We start from the raw sequence: 21,941 nt of genomic DNA, 5'->3' as shown, positions 1-21,941 counted from the left end.
GTGGATCCTGAGAAGGGATTTGGCCTAAGTCACCTCTACCCTACACTCTTCTTCCTTTTCCCCTGCTCTTCATTTAGAACGTCTGCTAGTGGTACAGCCCCCACTGAATGCATTTAAGATTGATCTCAATTCTCCCGCTGGAACCTGGAATTACCGCTTTTGAGTTCAGCAGAAGCGTGGTGCCCTCACACAGGCCGAGCTGCCTGAGAACGGAGCAGGACCTGCTGTTGGAGAGGTTCCTGGCCTGCCCAAGCAGTGTGGGCCTGCCTGCGGCTGCTCTTGGGGCTCAGTTACACTGAGGCAGGCAAGGAGCCTTGTGGCTCACACCTCAGTGAGCCCCTGGGAGCCCCTCTAAGCCGTTCCCTCTCGTGTAGCCTTGGGAAACCTACAAGTAGACTGGAAGTGCAATGTCCAAGTTGTAGGGACCCACTGAGTTGACATGTGGGGAGGAGATGGTGATTGGGGTGTGTTGTGTCCAGGTCTTGTTTGATTGCGGTTTCTGTAGCTAATTCGAGACTTGGCATGTCCTTCCTGTAGTATGAAAAGCCTCAGGTGACTTAGGGAGACTGTTGGGAAAGGATGTGGGTTCTGGTTCACCCACCCTTGCCCCTTTCAATCCATGTAACTCTGGTCAGTTTGTTGAACCTCACTCATTCTGTTCAACTTAAGTCTTATTATTGGTAAAATGGGGGTGATAATCTGACTTGACAGAATTGAGAAGATCCCATCTCTGTACTTGCCTAGCAGACATCAGACAGATGTGAGTCCCTGAGCACTGAATGTGCCCCGTGTGTTCAGCAGGCCTGGTGCCCCTCCCCTCTCAAGACCTGCGTTCTAGCGTGTGGGAGGGAGGTGTTGGGAACCACACACAGGCTACATCATGAGCAGGAGTGCCTGGCAGGGGATGGACACTGATAATGGGGGTGGTAACTATCCAGGGCGTCTCTGGTGACATGAGTGGAGACTTGGCAAGCCACGAGGTATCTGAGGTGGTCGCTGCCGCTTGCAAAATGCTTCTGGAACATTCCTTCCAGCACACGCTCTGGAATGCAGAGGCACACTTGGCATTTGGGGGGTTTTCCTTGTGGCCACGCTGGGCACTGACCTCAGCCTCTCTCTGCTTCCCTTGCAGGGTTTAACTCCCTTGTGGGGGGCGTGATGGGCTTCTCCATCCTTCTGAGCGCCGAGGTGTTCAAGCACAACTCGGCTGTCTGGTACCTGGACGGCAGCATCGGCGTGCTGATCGGCCTCACCATATTCGCCTACGGGGTCAAGTAAGTGCTGCTTCCTCTTTACCCTCTGGGCGGCCAGGGGTGCTGTATTCCCCACTTCTGATAACTACGTCCTGTCCCTGTGACCCTCCTGCTCCTGGGCGAGGTCGGGGACTGGAACAGTCCCGAGCAGCCGTCACACATCCTTGTGGCTGGGAGAGAAGGGAGGTAAGTGGTCCTCCCTTCAACTCTTGGTGCCAGAAGATCAGTGCCCCTTCCTTCCTCTATAGTGAGGGTCATGATGATGCACCAGGCAGGCCTGTGTGGTATCCTCACCCGTTAGCTCCCTCTGCCACCTGAGGCAGTCGGTGGGGAGGTTTTAGAGGGGGCTAAAGCCCCCAGATTGAGAAAACTTTTTCTTAAAGGGACTTTGTGCACAAGGGCTGCATGTAGAAAAACCCACCCAGGCCTTGCGTTCTAGTCCAGCCCGAGGCCACTCACTAAAGTGCCCTGTGGGCATCACTGGCTCTGTACCCAGCGTCCAGGCTGGAGTCAGCCTCTGAAAACAGTTTCTCAAGCTTTTAAGTATTAACACACCCACCTCTCTCTCCCACCAGGATGGCTTTAATACAAGAGACAGTAAGTGTTGGTGAGGTTAAGGAGAAATCAAAACTCCATATTCTGTTGGTGGGGATATAAAATTGTTTAGCCATTTCAGGGATAGGTTAGCAGTTTCTCAAAGTGTTAAACACAGAGTTGCTATTTGGCCCAGCAGTTCCACTCCTTGGTACATAATCCAGAGACATGAAAACATATCCATGTAAACACTTACACACAAACGATCGTAGTGGCATTATTCACAGTGGGCAAAAAGTAGAAAAAACTCGTATGCCCAACATACAATCCATATGCAGGTTTTAAAGAACACAAATGTCCATTGATTAAATAAAAGGTGGTAGAGACACAGTGGAGGATTTATTCAGCCAGAAGAAGAATGAAATACTGATTTGTACCACACGGATGAACCTCGAAAATACACCCAATGGAAGAAGCCAGTTACAGAAGGCTACATGGTGCATGATTCCAGTTATAGTCAGTACCTCGAATAGGCAGATCTTTAGAGAAAGTAGATTAGTGGTTGTTGCGGGGGGTAAGGTAGGGTGATTGCCAGTGAGTTTGTTTTTTAGGGGGGTAATGAAAATGTTCTGGAATTAGGTGGTGATAACAGCTGCGCTGCCCGTGTGTACACTAAAACCCACCAAATCCCAGGGATGTTATGGTATGTGAATAGTATTTATGGAAACAAAGCCCCCATCTGTTCCCCAAGCCCAGGGCTGTGGAGGGTCCTTGTTGGGGTGACCGGTCCGCTTCCTCCTCGCAGACTCCTTATCGACATGGTGCCCAGGGTGAGGCAGACGCGCCACTACGAGATGTTTGAGTGAAGGTGGCCCGCGCCGGCCGCCCCACTGCTGCATGAAGACTGTCAGGACCAGGAGACGTTTCCACGCAGGCAGACGGTGCCCATGTTTAATTGAACATCAGCTTCTCTCTCGGAAAGCTTGTGCTCAAAGGAACGAGGTCTACCCCGCAGGTCATACTGCCCTGCTCTCCTCCCACCACCACCCCTGCCCGACACCGTAGGACAACACTCACCGAGCGGGGACCCTCCGTGGGAACTGACCTCGTCCACCTTCTGCTATAAAACAGGTTCGTGTGGGGAGGGTACACGCCCTTCTGTGGTGCTCCCAGCCTGACATGGATAGTGACTCACCAGGCCCACCTCCTCGGGGCTCCACGTGGGCCGAGTCTCTGGTCTCCTGGCAGATTTTAAGAGAGGACCGTACCCTTTGGTCCTGCACCCCTTTCCAGAACCATCATGTAGATCACCTCCTAGTTTCTATCCGTGTATTTCATTCGTTTCATACTGTTTTACTAATCCTCAATCTAAACACTGGATTTGTTCTAAAGGAGACCATTCTATTTTTAAAGTACTTAGTGATAGATGTATGAGCTTTGCATGGATCAAACTCAGCCCCAATCCTTTCTTGTACGTTCAGAGCCCAAACATATATGTGTAAACACAGGATCCCTTTTGGAGAGATGTGAAACTACAGTTTATTTGTAATAAATTATATAATCTATCCATAGATGCATAGATCTATATGCTGTGTGAAGTGGTAATGGTACATCACAGTCTTCTCGTGATGGCCTCCTCCTCTGTAAGGAATTAGATGTTCTCGGTTTATGTAGCGTTGGTCGTAGACTCTGTACAAAACAGCCCCCACATGCAACAGTCTGTCCCAGCACTGCTGCTTGTCCAGGCAGCGGTGACCAATAAAGACCTTTTCCTGTTTTGTATGGTATGGGGAGGTGATCGCCAGAGTTGTCACTGCTGTGGGCAGGTTTTCTGTCGTGGGTGAAGGACGACTTGTGCCCCGGTAGAGCCCCTGAAGGGCAGGTGGTCTATTCTAAGAGGTCACTGACCTTGGTTCAGTCCGATGCTTTCAAGAGTGCTTTTCTCCAATGGCATTCTGCAGCATGTTCTAGGGGCTGTTACCATGTCTCACACACACAAAACAGACACTGTTCTGGTCTGGGAAATACAAGATGCAACAGGTTCCTTTTCTGCAGGTTTTTTTTCCTGTATTTAATGTAGTTCCCACGGTGGAATCTGCGTCGCATCCTCAAAACTTAAGCACTCAAGTTATGCTCACCTTTCCGGGGACTTGTGTCCCATCAAAGATGCCAGGTGTCTCCCATGGAGTCTCTGCTCCGGGCAGCATCCAGGCACTCTGCTGTCTTCAGAGAGGCTGTGCCATGCCCTCCAGCATCACCTACAACAAGCCCCTAGTGGGAGCATGAACTTGACCTTCCTTGTTCCTGGGGCACATGCCTAACCAAGTGCTCATGGACCACTGAGCTGTGGGGTCAGGGTGTTCTTTCTGAGGCAGGGAAATGTGGTCCAGGTCTAATAAGCCCACAGACAGCCTCTTAAGGGCTACCGTACTAGCACATCCTGAAGCAGTTTAAACATCCATTGTAGCCCCCGGTTATTTTAAAAAAGGAAAGCCTAGGAATCCACTGACAAATTGAGTTCCCCTCTAGGTACGTACAGGGGAGGAGGAGCGCTCCACCATCAGTACCGGTGGATGTGATCGAAGGGAAGAGTCTTACACAGTGAACACCTACCCCTCCCCCAGTGCCTTACACCTACCTTCCCATCAAGGTTTCCAGCAGCGGGTCTGCAGACGGTGAAACCGCGGCCGCCAGTGCTGGGGGAGTGGCTGTATCACACCCCGTGCACCCACCCGGAACCTCCCACCCGCCCCCCACAAATCAGGTCCACCTGTCACACAAGAAAAGTTTATTGAAAAATAAAGTTCTCCCTAGTTTTCTCTACAACAGTGGAAAACAAAGCAGTGCTCTCTACGCCGGTACAGTACGTGTGACAGCAACACCTCACTGGCAAAACCTTGCACGACTTAACCCCGGGGGAACAGCAGAAAACAGCCGTACCAGGAGCTGGCCGAAGACACAGACGCGGATGGCCGTTAGCTTATAGACACCGAGCTCACGACAGCAACTACGGCAGAAAAGATGTCGCCATCTCCTCTGGCATCGGTTGTCCCACTCCCATTTGTCCTGTTCACACCTGGGCAGGACAGGGAACAAATGCTTCCCAAGTTTGCACCATCTCAGAGGTGGGCAGAGGTGGCCGACTAAGCTAGGTTCCTGTCCAGCTGTCCCAGGGAGACCTCCTGCAAGTGGTCTGAGCACCTAGGGCTGCACCCCCCGACTCCCCAGACACAGGGCCCTGGTCTCCGCATTAGCACACAGATGCCCTCCATCCCTCTGCCCTGTCTCACCAGCTGCAGGGGGCTAGGGCTCCACAAGATCTGGGGAGAATCGAGGAAATGCTTGGAAGAAGGTGCACTCCAATCTTACATCCACAGACATGTAAGACTGCTGATGCAGCTGAAGACAATGCAAAGGATCTTAAAAAGACACCAACAGATTCCTCCATTTTCCACAAATGCAGTCTTTCCAGAATACGCCAAAATAGGAGATAAAAACTGAGCCTATTTAGGGAAGTAAGAGGCTGACACCAACCACGCCACCTCCCCCCCCACGCCCCAAAAAGCCAACTGACATTCGGGTGATTTGGAAAAACATCACTAAGCTAGGAGCAGCCTCTTGGAGTTCTGAAGACCCCTCACTCTCTCCATGGAACTAACCTTTAATTTGATAGAAACATAACAACTAACCAGCCTGGGAATCTGATCCTCTTGGACTGGACACTGGAGAAGCCACCCTGGCCAGCAGGGGGCAGCAAAGGGACTTCCTGGGGGAATGAGTACGTTCAAGAGGTCATTCCTTTTCTCTTAAATAAAAAAAACAGAAACACCTCTATTATTGCATTTCAGAGGAAGATGGGTAACTTTAAGGGAACAGTCTGTCAGAGGATTTATTTTAATTTCCAGCTCAAAAAGTTCTGCACACACCCTGGAAGGGTCCAGAAGATGTCAGTGGGGTAGGATCTGGCATGTGGCCACTCTATGTCAAGCTGACTAATTTTGCAGCCCAGTTGCACTTGGGGCTGAAGTCGGGCATATTTTCAAATCAGTCAGTGCATTCAGGGACACAGTACCATTTTAGCCAGCAGGGTGGACACAGGACCTGGGCATCTTAAACCTGTAATTCCTACAACATTCTATCAACTTGGAGTATCTTCCCGTACCTACAGGAATCAATGATAGGAAGTGAGCTCAGCTCTTTTCCTCAACTTGTATGAAATGTGAAAAACAACAATATTTAACATTTACTAGGACTTAACTATTTGCCAGACATTGCTAAACACTGAATCCTCACAAAACCCCTAAGTGCTAAGAAAGCTAGGGTAAAATTTTTTTTTTTCTGCATCTGACACTAGACAGCTAATTTGGCCTTTTGCCATATAAACTTGGGTTTTCCATTTTTTTTGTTGTTGAAGCCAACAAGAAGGAAAAGAACCCACCCTCTGCTTTAGACAACTCCCACCTTCTTAGAGCAGCCTGAATCTCTTGACATCTGTCCGTCTCTTCACATGAAGATGCTCTGCAGCCTAGGGGATGGGCGGGATTAGAATGAAACCACTGTGGAAATGAAAATATTCTTCAATAAATAAAATATTCCAGGCTTGGGAGAGTAACACAACCACAGCCTGTCGTTAATAGAACTTTTTTAAAATCAAGAATTGGTGTGTGTGTGGGGGGTGGGCGAGGGTGGCAATGTCCCAATTATATACATATCTAGTAGGGAATCCACCCCAGAGAGGGGGTGGCCTGATTGGGCTGGTCTAAAAAGCACAAACCCGCCCATAACAGCACAGTCTCTGCCTAACTGCTCACAATCACAGTTTTACTACCAGTGAGCTGCACTGGGACGCCAAGGGAGCTTGCTGGGAGGCTGATGTTTGCCAAGGAAATAAAAACAGGGGGTACATATTATTTCCCCTTCATCCTGATAGGGAGATAGAATGATTTGGGGCCAGTGCTTCCAACGAGCCCAGCGGGGCCTGCTTCCCTTCACTGCAACCCCTCACACAGGGTTGGCTCTCTGCCCTTGCCACCCTCCACCAAGCACCCAGGGTGGCACCTGTCAACCATCCGTCTCCAGACAAACCCAGAGACCTAGCCGAGCAGCCTGGGAGGGTGAAGCTTGGTCTGGAGGAAGTCAACCCTCTTCTTGGGGCCCTCGTGGCTGCATGGGGGTATCTGTGCACATATGCTGCGACCTGGGGAGCTTGGAGGGCATGTCTGGCGTCCAGCCTGGGTTGCCCTCTGCCCTAGGACCTGTCTCACAAGGACAGGTCCTATCTATCTCCAAGCTGGAGGAGTCTGCTAGCTTCCTTCAACAAAACCCGATTCCAAACACTGACACCAGATTCCAAAAACCAACCCAAAAGAAAAGTGAAAAGGCACCTCAGAGAAACAATAAATATCACCAAAGAAAAGATCGCTTAATACTTACAAACATACAGCAAACACAAAGTAAAAAACCCAATCTAAGCAAAAATGTGAAAAGCTTCTCCAATTGTGCATGTGCAAATCAAACTGCATACCAGAAATAAATGAGGTGTTTACTGGCATGAGAAGTGTGTTTTCCCTTTCAGGAATTTTTACTCCTGAAAGTGTTTACATTTCAAAGGAAAGCTTTCTCTCCTTTAATAAATTAAACCTTTTCCCTCAAGTTTTTTAAGAACTTAGGATCACAGTGGAGGAAAAATAAATCCAAACTTTTAGGAAAAAATGTACAAAAAACTAAAAAACCAGGCAAGAGGTGAGAGATGCTCAGAGCACAGGAAGACGCTAGTCCTGACTGGGGATATCTCTTCCTGTGGAACTGTCATCAATTACAAGGTGGTTCAGGAGTCTATCAAGATTGGCACTGGCAAAACCACCCAAGGCTTCTAGCCCACACCCTGAAAGGCGCCTTCCTCTCGCATAGCAGGCAGCAATTGCAGCCCTTCCTGCACAGGGCAGATGGAGGCCCCACCCTAATGTCCTCTGGGGTCACTGACCAGACTGGGGCCAAGTCTGTGGAGGCCTGGGAACCAGTATACACTTGGTGTCACCCCCTCTGCCCTCAACAACTGGAGTGTGGGTTTCTTTGCACCAGGAGCAGCAGCCACGTCACCCCACCCCGGGGCAGAACTCTGGCTTACTTCCGGTCAGTACTGGGATGGGGGGAGCAAGAAGGATCTTAAGGTGGGGAAGTGCTCCCTGGGCTGCCTGACTGAGGGTCCTGGCGTAGAGAAGAGGAATTCTTGAGAAGGCAGAGAGTCCCTGAGCTCAGGGGCAGCCGGCAAACAATCCCTGCAGCTTTTGGAACACAAGCCCGGCACAGCGTGTTTCTGAGAACCGGGCTTTCCAACCTCCTTGCTTTCAGAGTTCCTGTGCTTGTTCTAACGGATCTCTGCCAGATGGGTTAGTCTGGCAAAGCGTGGGAAACTGGTCTCGGCCCGCAGGCTCTCTCTGCTGGTCAAACACGGGAACGCACATCCTCAGCACCAGAAACGGCCAGAAGGGCCCAGGAGAGGGCAGCACTGGCCCAGGAACTGCTGGTCTGGGCGCTAAAGCGAATTCCTTCTAGGAAGGCTGCAGCCAGGAGGCCCATTCATAGGAAATAGTGGTTCCCGACAGCAGGGATGGCAGCTGTTTCCTCCCCCTGCAGGAAACTGTCCTCGTGAAGCACTCAAAAGCACACGGGCATTCACACCGTCTTGCCCAATTTCCTTTTAACTTCTGCCCTTGTTTCTATTCTCAGCCAGTTTGTGAGGAGTGGGCCCTGGCATCCATGCTCAGCGCGGAGGCTTCCCCATCAGAATTCTCCCTGGCACGGGTACTCAGGGGCCACCTATGGGGTGGGGGAGATCCTGGCTGCCCTAACTCCCCCACTCCATTCTCTAAGATCCACTGAGGTTAGTCTAAGGAAAGAAGGCCGGCTGTGCATTTGATATTAATTTTATACCCAAGAAGAAGAATCGAGGAGTGGGTAGAATCTGACCTCCCATCCCTCACAGCCCCACACTCCTCCTGGGTGGGCCTCAGACTTGAGAATTCTAACCTGAACCTTGCGTCCCGGAGGCTCACCCAGCCATTAGCTGTGTCCAGCTTTTCTGTTCAGCAACCAAGCCACTCAGAATCTTTAGTGAGGGCTGGGTGGCTCATGGGACAGCTTTCAAGGGGGACATTCTGCCAGGGAGAAGGGAGCTCACTCTTACCAGCACGGAGATGCCAAGGGGCATCACAGGAAACACACACACACACACGCTAAGCACTGAAGCACGGCGTGGGGGGAGGGGAGTGGAAGGGGCTGGGGGAACTTGCCCAAGAGCAGAGCACAGGGACTCCAGGGTTTGGTCCAACCTGCTGACCAGTTCAACACCCTCCTCCCCAGTATTTCTGCCTGGAGTAAAAACCAGTATCAGATTCCTACCCCTTGCAAACCACACCCACACTCATAGTCAGCAGCCAAGACAGTGCACATTCATCCTGGCCTGCCCTTGCTCCCCCAGCAAACATCAAAAGTTCACTGAGAGCCCCATTCCCTGGACTTTGGTGACATCGGACGGAGTGAAATAACACAAGCCCAGCTCAGGTGATGCCACTAGTTCTTAGGGACCAGCTTCATCCCTGTCCAAATCGCAGTTCAAAGACACCCCTTCTCAAGGGGGTAAAGAGCACCCCTCCACGTGCAAGGGTAGCTTTTAATCCTAACCGGAAATGACAGCCCAGCTGTGTGGGGTGTGTCCCACCGTGGGGGGTGTGATGGAACAGAGGAAGGAGCCTGTCACTGCAAAGCAGCCCATCTCTGGTCCCTGCTGGGTTCTCTGGGCCACACAGGCATTTCCCCGGACAACCAAGGGGTGCCTATCCCCTAGCCTCTGCCACCTGCTAAGCACAAGGAATTTATTTTCTTCTGCCACCATCCACTTTGAGGAGCTAGGTACCCACAGCTGCCCTTAATCATGCCACTAGCCCCACGGTGCACCCTGCCCAAAGCAGACAACAGTCATATTATAGTGAAGAGGGATGGCCAACAGAGGAAAATCAGAGAAGTAGCAAGACGCGCAATCAATCCCTCTTTGCCCTCCCCAGCTCCCCCTCCCTCCCTCCCAAATAAATAAATTAATGGGTTTAGGAATGTTCCCGTAGGAAGTTCTTTCCGACTAGCTCAACTCCTCCTCTGGTTTTGTTTTGTTTAAACGAATATTGAGATTCTTTTTTTATCCTGGAGCAGCTGCACAGTCTCCCTACAGTAGCTCCTCCAAAATTAAAGACAAAGTTGTGCCAGGGAGAAGCCAGGTTCCCGGCCTGAGGTTGGCTCCACTGTGATGCTCTGACTGCAGCGGGACCAGTACCAAATCGAGACCTTTCACCAAAATGTTCAGGCTCTGGGGAGAGTCCCTGAATTGCGTCTGTGTCCCTGCCCCACCCTGATGGGGCGGGAGCCACTGTCTCCCCCCTGCAGAGCATAGGCGCGGGTGGAGTGGTGGCCGCTATAGACAGTCTTTACAGAGAGCCACCTGGCCCTTGATGAAGTCCCGGCAGGGGCAGATCCTCCGGTGGCGGGCGTGGGCACCAGCACAGCTGAACAGCAGGAGGTCGCCTTGAAACACACAGTGCTTGTTCTTGGGGTCGAAGGAGGGCGCCACGATGTCCTTGGCCAGCTCTGAGCTTTGGCAGTTCACATCGTACCTGAAGAGAAAGAGGAAGGGGTTGGAGAGGCAGGGACTGTCCTCAGCCCTGGCCCCTTCTGCTGCCCTCCAGTGGGGAAGGCTGTTTGGGGCTCCTGTTGGCCACCCTCTGACCCAGCCATCCTCACTTCTGGGAACCCGGGCTCGAGAAGGGCGTGCAAACGCCTGGATGCGCATGTGGGTGCGGTATGTGTTCAAGGCTGGAGAAGAACCAGAAATAACCTGAAGACTCAGCACGTGGGGAATGGCTGGATCCCCTGTGGCTCAGCTGTGTTATCAGCACACGCAGCACTTGACAAGGAGGTAGGAATGTGAGCACCAGCATGAGAGCAAGTAATAACAGGGGGTGCAGTGTATCCACGTGTGTGTGTGAGTGTGGGAGGGAGAGCGAGGGGGAGCGGGGGGCGGAGAAGAGAGAAAAAGAGAGGGAGACAAGAAGAGGGAAAGAAAGTAGAGCAGGTACACTAAAGACTTAACAATGGTTACCTCTGAGAAGTGAGACTGGGACAATGATATGCATTATTTAAATGCTTTTTAGAACATTTTAAAACTATGTCTACCTTTAAAACTAATGCTTAGAGGGATCTCTGTTATATGACCTTAGTTTCCCGCTGGAGAGCAATCCGATGGTTTCCTGGGCATGGTGTGTCCTGGGGCCTCAATCCACGGGACCTTTGCAGCCGCCTTCCACGACTGCGGCAATAGATCGTCCTGCTACCCACCCTGGCCCCCAGCCCTTGAGGGCTGTGGATGTGCAGAGCGGGGACTGAGTCCAGGCCCTGATCCCAAGCCCAGGTTCTTGCTCCTCCCCCATCTTCTTCCACCCCTCTGGCTGTGGGCTGCAGACCCCTGGGGTTTTGCTTCCTCAGGCTGAAACCCCCACCTGGGGGGCTCAGGAGAACAGTGTTGGCCTCTCATCTCAAAGAGGAGCCACGGAAGTTCTCGTCCTAGATGGGGTGTTCGGGTCCCACCACCTTGTGCCCCGTTGTCCCACATGCCTGGTGGGGACCAGCTCAGAGAAGGTGGTGTAGGAGGTCCAGGCAGATCTGGGTTTGCATCCCGGCTTTATATGAGCTGTGTGGCCTTGGACCAATGCCTGAGCCTCCCTGTGGCTCAGTTTCCTTTTCTGTGAAATGGGGACGAATAACCCTTGACTCTCAGGGAAGGTCATGCGCTTAGTCGCATAGTCATGTCTGACTCTTTGCAGTCCTTTGGACTGGAGCCCACCATGGGCTTAGTGCTATGGGATTTTTCAGGCAAGAATACTGGAGTGGGTTGTCATTCCCTTCTCCAGATCATCTTCCTGACCCAGGAATCAAACCTGCATCTCCTGTGTTTCCTGCACTGCAGGCAGATTCTTTAACCACTCACAGGGGGGAAGTACAGGGATTAAATAAATGTTTACAGAGCAGCTGGCAGAGTCCAGCTCTGAGTAAGCATTCAGCACATGAGAACTAGCATGATTGCTCCCGCTGGTAGATGCTGGGTGGACTGCCACCTTCTGCCCTCACCCCACACTGTGAGTTTACACACATGCCAAGTATCTCCATTTTGCTTTGTTCACAGAAGTCCTGATTCTTGCTGACAGGGAGGGGATTTGGGCGGGGAACCTGAGGTTTCCTGCCACTTCTGGAAAGCTTCCAAATGTTTTGAGAAAAGGATCTGACCCCCCACCCAGTGTTACTCCTGCCCGCTCGTCTTCCTCGAGCCAACTAACTGCCTGGGCCCACTTGCTCCTTTGCCAGCATTAATCTGTGATTTCCAGCGCATCTCCTGGGCTTCCGGTGAGTTCTCCGAGGCTGCCAGCCCAGCTCCTGGCTCTTAGGAGGGCAGCACCCACTCCTGTCCTGCTCTTGCAGTCACCAGGGAGCTCTGTGACTTCTCTCAGTGGCCTAACACCTCATGTTAGATGTGCCAGCTGGGAGACGGAAGCAACCAGAGGGTTAGGGTCATGGCGAGGGCAGCGAGTTGGGGGCTCCATGGATTTCCTAAAGGAAACACAAGTCAGAGTCAGGGCCCACCTGGTCCTGCCTACTTCCTGGCCAACACTGAAAGGGGGTCTCCAGAGCCCAGCTGGGCATGAAGTTTCCACATGGAATGTGGCCTTGGGATCCAGATTTGTGCTGATGCTATTTATGTATTTAGGTGAATCACGGCAGCTACTGTGTCTTAACTCAAGCCATCTGCCTGGCACACGGCTCATCAGGGGCACGAAGTCTCCAGAACTCATCTCGGACTCCGTGGCGAGTGGGAGGGACTGTCAAGAGCCAGGGAGAATCACATCTGCTCCTGGCCTCCTGGACTTGGACTCCAGGCCCAGCGTGCCACGGTGTGAGCACACGTGCCCGTGGCCACGGGGCTGCAGTAGCAGCCTGTCCAAGGCCAATGTCCAAAGACCACCACAAAGCACTTGAGCAGTGGGTATTCCCCGGAGCCATGGGTGACCTGGCCCAGCAAGCTCCCCAGAGGCTCAGCGGAGTGGTGGTGGGGCCATCCTTGGATGTGACCCAATCCCTGGTCTGAGGTCTCTGTTCCACAGCCCTAGGCCTGCAGAGAGGCCCCTCGAGCATCCTTGCTGAGCTCAGCAGGAGGAGGGGACCTTCCCAATCGCTAGAGCACATCCTCACCCCCACGAGGTCCCTTGCCTCTTCAGGGCATGTGTGTTGCTGTCCTGCCTCTGTTCCTAACATGTCTGTCTTGCCTGCACAGGCGTACACACACACACACACACACACACACCCCTTGTGCTGTTTCCATTTTTCCTACACACACACACACACACACCCCTTGTGCTGTTTCCATTCTTCTTACACACACACACACACACACACACACACCCCCTTGTGCTGTTTCCATTCTTCTTACACACACACACACACACACACACCCTTGTGCTGTTTCCATCTTACACACACACACACACCTTGTGCTGTTTCCATCTTACACACACACACACACAACTTGTGCTGTTTCCATCTTACACACACACACACACACCTTGTACTGTTTCCATCTTACACACACACACACCTTGTACTGTTTCCATCTTACACACACACACACACACCTTGTACTGTTTCCATCTTATACACACACACACACCTTGTACTGTTTCCATCTTACACACACACACACACCTTGTGCTGTTTCCATCTTACACACACACACACACCTTGTACTGTTTCCATCTTACACACACACACACCACACACACATCTTGTACTGTTTCCATCTTATACACACACACACACCTTGTACTGTTTCCATCTTACACACACACCTTGTGCTGTTTCCATCTTACACACACACACACACACCTTGTGCTGTTTCTATCTTACACACACACACACACACCAAACACATACCCGTTGTGCTGTTTCCATTCTGCAGCCCCTGGGGTGCTCGCCTCTCTCTAACTGCCCTAGAACGGTTTCTCTCACAGGATGGGAACTGGGGCTTCTGAGGCCCTTCAGCCCTTGCCGGAGAGCTTAGAGCTCTTCAAACAGAAGAAAAAGGCCAAGCCTCCCCCTTCCCATGGGGCTGCCTATTTCCCAAGAGGACAGAAGCCCCGCAGCCCTCTCCACACACAGACCCGTGCAGGATGAAAGGAAGGAAGCCGGGCCCCACCTGCTGGTCTCCCTCCTCCTCTCCCTCTTCCCTGCACTCCTCCTTGCTAATCCCAACCCCGTATCCACCAAGTCTCCCCAAGCTCCCTTGTCACCACTCTGAGGCACTGAGGCACCACAGTGCTCACAGTCCAGGCTTCATGGCTTAGAATTCCTCTTCAAAAAAAAAAAAACACCCCAAACTCAATAAATTAATCTTTTAGAGGATACAACTTGTAAAGGTAGCAACATTACAAAGGAGGTCTTCCACTAACATGTGTTTCTATTTCCGGGGGTGAGGTGCTCCCCCCGGACCCCATCAGCATGGACTCCGGCTCTTTCTAGGACTTCTGTCCTCTGACCTCTCAGGGCCTGGTTTGGGTCAAGTCAGGTTGCACCTGAATCACGCATGCTCTGTGCAAGGGGTTTGTGGTCGCCTCTGTCACTCCCATAGCCCCACCTGAGCAGGAGCTCCAAGACCAGCTGCCTGACTCCCCAAGTCAAGATGACAGCACGGGACACTTGACATCTGTTACATCAAGTCATACTGCATGCTGGGACACCCGGAGATGGAAAGGAGCTTAAATTCAGAGTCAGGCCCCAAGCTGGAGGAGGAACAGCAGCATGGGCTCGGAGGAGCCGCTGCTAAGTGGCCATGAATATGGATCAGCCAGGATTGCTGCGCTGAGGAGGCACTCAGCAGACTTGCCAGAGAGCTATGACATTATCAGTATTTACAAATGCAGAAACAAAGGTATTCAGTAGGGCTCTTACATTCAGAAAATTAATTTCAGGCGGCTCTATTGCAAAATTAGCATTCGCAGCAGCCTCTTAGGGAGAAAACCCACATATCTACAAGGGGATAGGAGGGAGGGGGCTGCTGAGTAATGCCTTGGCAAAGGGCCTGACCCAGGGTAGCCCCTCACTCAGGCCTTCTGCTCCCCTGGGCTCGGCCTGGTGTACGGGATTACCGGTGGGGGGTGGGGTGGGGTTTGAGGTGGGGGCGGGGGACTGGCTTTTCTGGTCGCAGCCTGGCGACTTCAGGCCTGCTCCGCGGCCCACACTCCTGCAGGAAAGGACTTTGCTGTACACAGGCTCACCATCACTGGGGACGTCCCTATTTCACAGGTGGGCAGATTGATAGAACAGAGGAAATGGGTCCATTGGCTCATTCCTGTTCCCCTGCAGGCTCGGTGGGGCTCTGGGCTCTCTGAGCCCCCGGCCTGGCCAGGAAGGCCCACGCCTCTGAGCAGTCCCATCAAGGTTGCCTCCTCCAGAGGTAGGCGGGGCTGCACATGGACAGTTGGGTGTGGACAGCTAGCAGTCTGTCCCTAGTGACGCCAGACTTCCTGTCAAACAGAGGGAGACACTCAGGGTTCTCAGGAAGCCACCTTGGTACAGGAGTGGTCTGCAACAGGGGTGAGTGGGAAGCTCCTCCTGCACTTAGAATTGGGGACATGTGCTCTGGAGGTAGAAGCTTCTAGCATCACAGACATCAGACCAGCGCTGCCTCTCACACAGTGTCACTGGATGCAGAGCAGGATGCTGACCAACTCTGCTGGTCTGGCCTCTATTCTGCTGGTGGAATTGAGGGCACCTCTGATCCTGGTCTTCATGTAAAAAAATGAGAAAAAATAGAATCCCCCGAGTCCCTACTCAGGAAAGGAGCCCTGCAGGCAAGGTGCTAGAGATCACGTTTCCTCTCTGAAAAGGGTTTTACACCTCATTACTTGAGGTGAGCATAATAAGGCTTACAGGCAGGGCCAGGCCAGCTCAGACCACTGTGCCCAGATAAATGCAGTGGCCAACTGTGCTCTAACAGGGCGTGAAGCCAGAATGGAGACCCGTAAGCCTGGAGCCCTGAGTCCACTCTGTTCCTTAAGACTGGGGCAGGGGCTTCCCTGGTGGCTCAGGTCGTAAAGAATCTACATGCCATTGCAGAAGACGCAGGTTCGATCCCTGGGTGGGGAGGAACCTACATGCAAACCCTTGTACCACAACTACTGAGTCTGTGCTCCAGAGCCTGGAAGCAACGAAGTACTGAGCCCACGTGCCACAGAGCAACTAAGCCAGGCTCTACAACTACTGAAGCGAGTGCCTGGAGCCCATGCTCCACAGCAGGAGAAGTCACTGCGGTGAGAGTCCCGTGCACCACAACCAGAGTAGCCCTCGCTCGCTGCAACTAGAGAAAATCCTGTGCAGCAACAAAGACCCAAGCAGCTAATAAATAAGTTAAAAAAAAAAAAAAAGACTGGGACCAAACGACTGCTCTGCAGAATATCTGGGGTTGGGAGAACAAATCCCCTAGGGGAAAACACCACATTAGAGCTATTAAGGTTGGGAGGGAGGTGACAGGTAATTAACTAGGTTGTGGCCCAGTGAGTGAAAGTCGCTCAGTCGTGTCCAACTCTTTTTGACCCCATGGACCATACAGTCCATGGAATTCTCCAGGCCAGAATACTAGAGTAGGTAGCCTTTCCCCTCTCCAGGGGATCTTCCCAACCCGGGATCGAACCCACATCTCCCTCATTGCAGGTGGAATCTTTACCAGCTGAATCACAAGCCCAGGGTGGGTGCGATAAATATCAAGGCACAGATTTAGCCCTGACTGAGGTCATGACTCAGAGGCCAGAAGAAACCTCAGATGAAAATCTGGAAAATGTAAACATCAAACTCAAAATGCCACCACAAAAGGAAATTAATGGTGTTACTGAAAGTAACTGCTTCTCTGGTAGCTCAGTGGTAAAGAACCCGCCTGCCAATGCAGGAGGCGTGGGCTCATTCCCTGGGTCTGGAAGATGCCCTGGAGAAGGAAATGGCAACCCAATCTAGTATTCTTGCGTGGAGAATCCTATGGACAGAGGAGCCTGGCAGACTAGAGACCACGGGGTGGCAGAGTTGAACATGACTTATCGACTAAACAACAACTGTTAAGTGACAGAAGCAGCACAAGGGAAGCAATGCCAGCCAGAGAGAAGACCCCACTGGGTGACTCTGGGCTGTGATCCCAGTGCTGTGCCCGCCACCCTGCTCGGGGACCCTCAGGGACCTGGCAGTGCCAGGCTCACAGCCGTTGTGATACAAGCTGGAGGCGGAGCCGCCCCTCCCGCGCTCCGGCACTTACTTCAGCAGGTCCTTGTCCTTGTTGAGATGCTGGAAGAAGGACGGCTCACAGATGAGCTGGTTCTCCTGACATACCTGCTTGCAGGACTGCCCGGGCTCAGCAAATTTTACCTGTAGGGCACTCAGGGGCGGCCACATCACTTGCCCGTGGCAGAAGTCCTAGAATGACAATTAAACTGTCAGTCAAGGGACCAGGGATGCAAGCGGGGGATCCCCAGTCTCCCAACCTGTCCCAACAAGCTGGGCCCCAGCTGTGCAAGAGCAGAGAGGGGCAGCGGATGGGAGCCACACGGACTCAGGTTGGGATCTCAGCTAGAACGCGGCCTGGCCTTGACACCTCTACTCACCAGCTTCCTATGCCCAGCACCGTGCCTGCAGTAACAGGGGCTATCCCTTCATGTCACTGTCCATAATACAGTCGAGCTATTTAAAGTCTCCGCCCTTGAAGGCCCATCTCCAGGCCCACGTTCACCAGCTGTTCTGTTCCCTCCGCCCTAATTCCTAAGACATTTTCAGCGACTACCTAATTTGACACAGAATTTAACAACGGTTACCTAATATAACACTGTTTTGTGAGTGCTAGTTTCAACTCAGGGAAGCAAAAGAGGTCTGTAGGTCTCTGGAATAGAACCTATTGTGGGGACATGGTCTTGATAGAAGCTCAGCTGGTTGAAACAAATGTAACACAAATTCAATAGCTAGAGAAGCTGTCTGAGGATGTGTGATAGGAGATGAAGTCACCTGGTACCCCTTAAGAGGAGAGGCACCCGGAGGCAGGGGAGGTGGGGGTGTGCTCAGGATGGGGCTGCTCAGTCACTTCCAGGATCTACAGGGAGCGGAGGAAACGCACATGTCCAAGGGAGTCATGGGCGGGGAGGACCAGGAGCAAACGCGTGCAGCATGGATAAGCTGAGCGAAAGGTGAAGTGGGACCAGGGATAGGGCAGGTGAGGAGCAGGAACTCTCCTGCTCCTGGAGGAGGAAAGCAGGAACCTGGGACCCCAGCTTTCATCTCAACTATGCCAGGAGCAAGTGTGAACAGGTACCGGGGGTGGGAACTCAGGTACCACTGGCACCCAGAGCCCGCTCTGCCTAAATGTTGCAGATGGAACCCTAGTCAAAGCCCTCCAAATCTCTGGGCCATCCAACCTGTAGAAGAAAAGCTGTGTTTAACTTCTTTGGGGGTGGGCTAGGCCTCGGGGTACCCAGTGATGGTTAGAATCCTGGGCTCTCAATTCTACTTGGAGGAATTCACCCCAGACATATGGGACACATGGGGCAAAGAAACCTACTCAGGACACAGGGAAACCTATGCAATGTTGTTGAGAGGAGAAGTGGAAGACTTGAAACAACCTAAAGGCTGTATAGAAACAGGTTGTATTAAAAGGTTGTGCTTAAACGCCTAGAGCCAGACATCCTGGAGTGTGAAGTCAAGTGGGCCTTAGGAAGCATTACAATGAACAAAGCTAGTGGAGGTGATGGAAATCCAGCTGAGCTATTTCAAATCCTAAAAGATGATGCTGTTAAAGTGCTGCACTCAATATGCCAGCAAATTTGGAAAACTCAGCAGTGGCCACAGGACTGGAACAGGTCAGTTTTCATTCCAATCCCAAAGAAAGGCAATGCCAAAGAATGGTCAAACTATCACACAATTGCACTCATCTCACATACTAGCAAATTAATGCTCAAAATTCTCCAAGCTAGGCTTCAAAAGTATGTGAACCAAGAATTTCCAGATGTTCAAGTTTGATTTAGAAAAAGGCAGAGGAACCAGAGATCAAATGGCCAACATCCATTGCATCAAAGAAAAAGCAAGAGAATTCCAGAAAAATATCTACTTCTGCTTCATTGACTAAGCCAAAGCCTTTGACAGTGTGGATCACAACAAACTATGGAAAATTCTTAACGAGATGGGAATTCCAGACCACTTTACTTGCCTCCTGAGAAAGCTGTATGCAGGTCAAGAAGCAACGGTTAGAACCAGACATGGAACCACGGACTGGTTCCAAACCCGGAAAGGAGTATGTTAAGGCTGTATATAGTCACCCTGCTTATTTAACTTATATGCAGAGTACATCATGTGAAATGCCAGGCCGGATGAAGCACAAGCTGGAATCAAGATTGCTGGGAGAGATATCAATAACCTCAGATATGCATATGACACCACCTTTATGGCAGAAAGCAAAGTGGAACTAAAGAGCCTCTTGATGAAAGTGAAAGAGGAGAGTGAAAAAGCTGACTTAAAACTCAGTATTCAAAAACCTAAGATCATGGCATCCAGTGTCATCACTTCATGAGAAATAGATGAGGAAACAAGAGAAACAGTGACAGACTTTTATTTTCTTGAGTTCCAAAATCACTACAGATGGTGACTACAGCCATGAAGTTAAAAGACGCTTGCTCCTTGGAAGAAAAGCTATGACAAATCTAGACAGCATAAAAAAGCAGACACATTACTTTGTTGACAAAGGTCCATCTAGTCAAAGCTATGGTTTTTACAGTAGTCATGTATGGATGTGAGAGTTGGACCATAAAGGCTGAGCGCTGAAGAACTGATGCTTTTGAACTGTGGCATTCAAGAAGACTCTTGAGAGTCCCTTGGACTTCAAGGAGATCAAACTAGTCAATCCTAAAGAAAATCAGTCTTGAATATTCATTGGAGGGACTGATGCTGAAGCTCCAATACTTTGACCACCTGATGGGAAGAGCTGACTCATTAGAAAAGACCTTGATGCTGGGAAAGATTGGAGGCAGGAAGAGAAGGGGATGACAGAAGACGAGATGGCTGGATGGCATCACCAACTCGATGGACATGAGTTTGAGCAAACTCTGGGAGTTGGTGACGGACAGGGAAGCCTGGTGTGCTGCAGTCCATGGAGTAGTAAAGAGTCAGACAGGAGGGGCAGAACTGAAGTAAACTAATCTAAAGGTTGTCTTTAAACAGGTAACTGTTCAGATACAAAGAAAACCAAGCAATGTAACAGGTAACTATGCCCTGACATGGAAACATCCCCAGTACAGATTGAGAAGGGAAAAAAATAAGTTGAAGGCTGGTATACAGTGTGTTTCCTTTTGTGTCAATACACATAATCAGGCCTGTGTTCCTGTAAGAATATCTCTGGCATCACGGTAACGGGGTCAGGGATCATCAGGGAATTTACTTTTCAATGTATGTCCTTCTGGAATATTCTTTTTCCTCTTGGAATATCCTTTTTCTCTCTATCCTCTTTGTGGATGGGGAGCTGGTTAACCATCTCAGGCTTTCAGAACTGGAGCCAGCAGGCACAGGTTCCATGCTCCTCCTGTTGGTCACTTGGAGCATTGCAGGAGGACTGGGCCCTGCAGGGTCTCTGAGCAGTGAGGTGGGTGAAGCCCCAGAATGCAGGCCAGAGCTGCATCCAGGGGGCCCTTCTGTGCTGTTCGCATTTTTCCTCTTTCAAACCTCAGCTTCCTCATCAGAAAAATGTAGACAATGAAACTGATGATTTCCTATGGTTCCTGCTTCTCCCTACTTCCTTCCTGAAGGAGGTGATGCTATTACATGTGGAGGAAGGTAAGCGGCAAGTAGGCTTCTACTCCAGTCTCCTCATCAGGGCTTGCGATCCCACCAGTAAGGTGGACTTGCTGTCGTCTCCCACATTACATCCTGTCATGTGAGGATGCGCATGCTTGAGCCTGAGTGAGTGTGTGCTCAGCCGCTTCAGACTCTTTGCAGCACCATCGACTATAGTCCACCAGGCTCCTCCGTCCATGGGGTTCTCCAGGCAAGAATACTAGAGCGGGTCATCATTTGCTCCTCCAGGAGATCTTCCCAACCCAGGGATCCGAACCCTCCTGCATCTCCTGCATTGGCAGGCGGGTTCTTTACCACTAGCACCACTTGGGAAGCCCAAGTGAGTTTGGGGCTTAACAAATACTTCACAGCATGAGGTCAAACCTAGGGCCTTAATTTGTATCAGCTGAAAACAGAAGATTCCAGAAGGGTCTAACAATTCAGAAATGATGGAAATGCACTGGTTTAATAGGATCCAGTTTAAGGTTTTGACAGTGCCACAGAGCAGGACAGTATGCAGAGTGTCCTATCTCACAGCCCAGGGCTGGAAGACCTCAGTGAGGTCTTCAGATTTGTGATCATCTTCAGCATGATCCATGGAGTTGCTATGGCCTGTGTAAGACAATTATTTCGGTCTGGACACTGTTACTAAGGGTGACGGCAGACCCAGGCACCCTGAATGGGAACCCTGAGTGTTCCCTGGTGGCTGTCACTCTCTAACCAGGCAGCGTATGGAAACTTACCGGCTGAACTTTGAAAATATGTCCATCAAATAGGAAGGAAGACACATGATGATCAACATAGTTATTGCTGATCAAAGCTGAGCATGTACATGGATATTTGGAAAAGGTTAAGCATTGGTTTTTTGGTTTGTTTTTCTGGCTGGTTACTGTAAGCAAAAGAACTTATGCTTTTGAACTTTGGTGTTTGAGAAGACTCTTGAGAGTCCCTTGGACTTCAGGGAGATCAAACCAGTCAATCCTAAAGGAAATCAGTCCTGAATATTCATTGGAAGGACTGATGCTGAAGCTGGAGCGCCAATACTTTGGCTACCTGATGTGAAGAGCTGAGTCATTAGAAAAGACCCTGACACTGGGAAAGATTGGAGGCAGGAGGAGAAGGGGACGACAGAGGATGAGATGGTTGGATGGCATCACCAACTCAATGGACATGAGTTTGAGTAAGCTCTGGGAGTTGGTGATGGACAGGGAA

The 21,941-nt window shown here is 51.1% G+C and overlaps 2 protein-coding genes across 5 annotated transcripts in view; one reads left to right on the top strand and one right to left on the bottom strand.

Moving 5' to 3' along the window:
• The window catches only part of TMEM163 (transmembrane protein 163), a 273,683-nt gene extending 269,270 nt beyond the window's left edge, over positions 1–4,413 (top strand). The window contains exons 7-8 of the mRNA XM_070389609.1: positions 1,133–1,274; positions 2,593–4,413. Of these exons, the coding sequence (XP_070245710.1) occupies positions 1,133–1,274; positions 2,593–2,653 (203 nt within the window). The 3' untranslated portion in view covers positions 2,654–4,413. The remainder of the gene's footprint in view (positions 1–1,132; positions 1,275–2,592) is intronic.
• Positions 4,414–4,560: 147 nt separating this feature from the next.
• MGAT5 (alpha-1,6-mannosylglycoprotein 6-beta-N-acetylglucosaminyltransferase) overlaps positions 4,561–21,941 on the bottom strand; it is a 399,290-nt gene continuing 381,909 nt past the window's right edge. For all 4 annotated transcript variants that reach the window (XM_070389588.1, XM_070389598.1, XM_070389571.1 and 1 more), the window contains 2 exons: positions 17,179–17,336; positions 4,561–10,450 (listed from right to left, as the gene is read on the bottom strand). In XM_070389588.1, coding sequence (XP_070245689.1) covers positions 10,252–10,450; positions 17,179–17,336 — 357 coding nt within the window. In that variant the 3' untranslated portion in view covers positions 4,561–10,251. The remainder of the gene's footprint in view (positions 10,451–17,178; positions 17,337–21,941) is intronic.

Source organism: Bos mutus, chromosome 2 (assembly GCF_027580195.1).
Source record: "Bos mutus isolate GX-2022 chromosome 2, NWIPB_WYAK_1.1, whole genome shotgun sequence".
Lineage (NCBI taxonomy): Eukaryota > Metazoa > Chordata > Mammalia > Artiodactyla > Bovidae > Bos > Bos mutus.
Note: the sequence above shows the minus strand (reverse complement) of the source record. Positions and strands in the feature narration are given on the sequence as shown.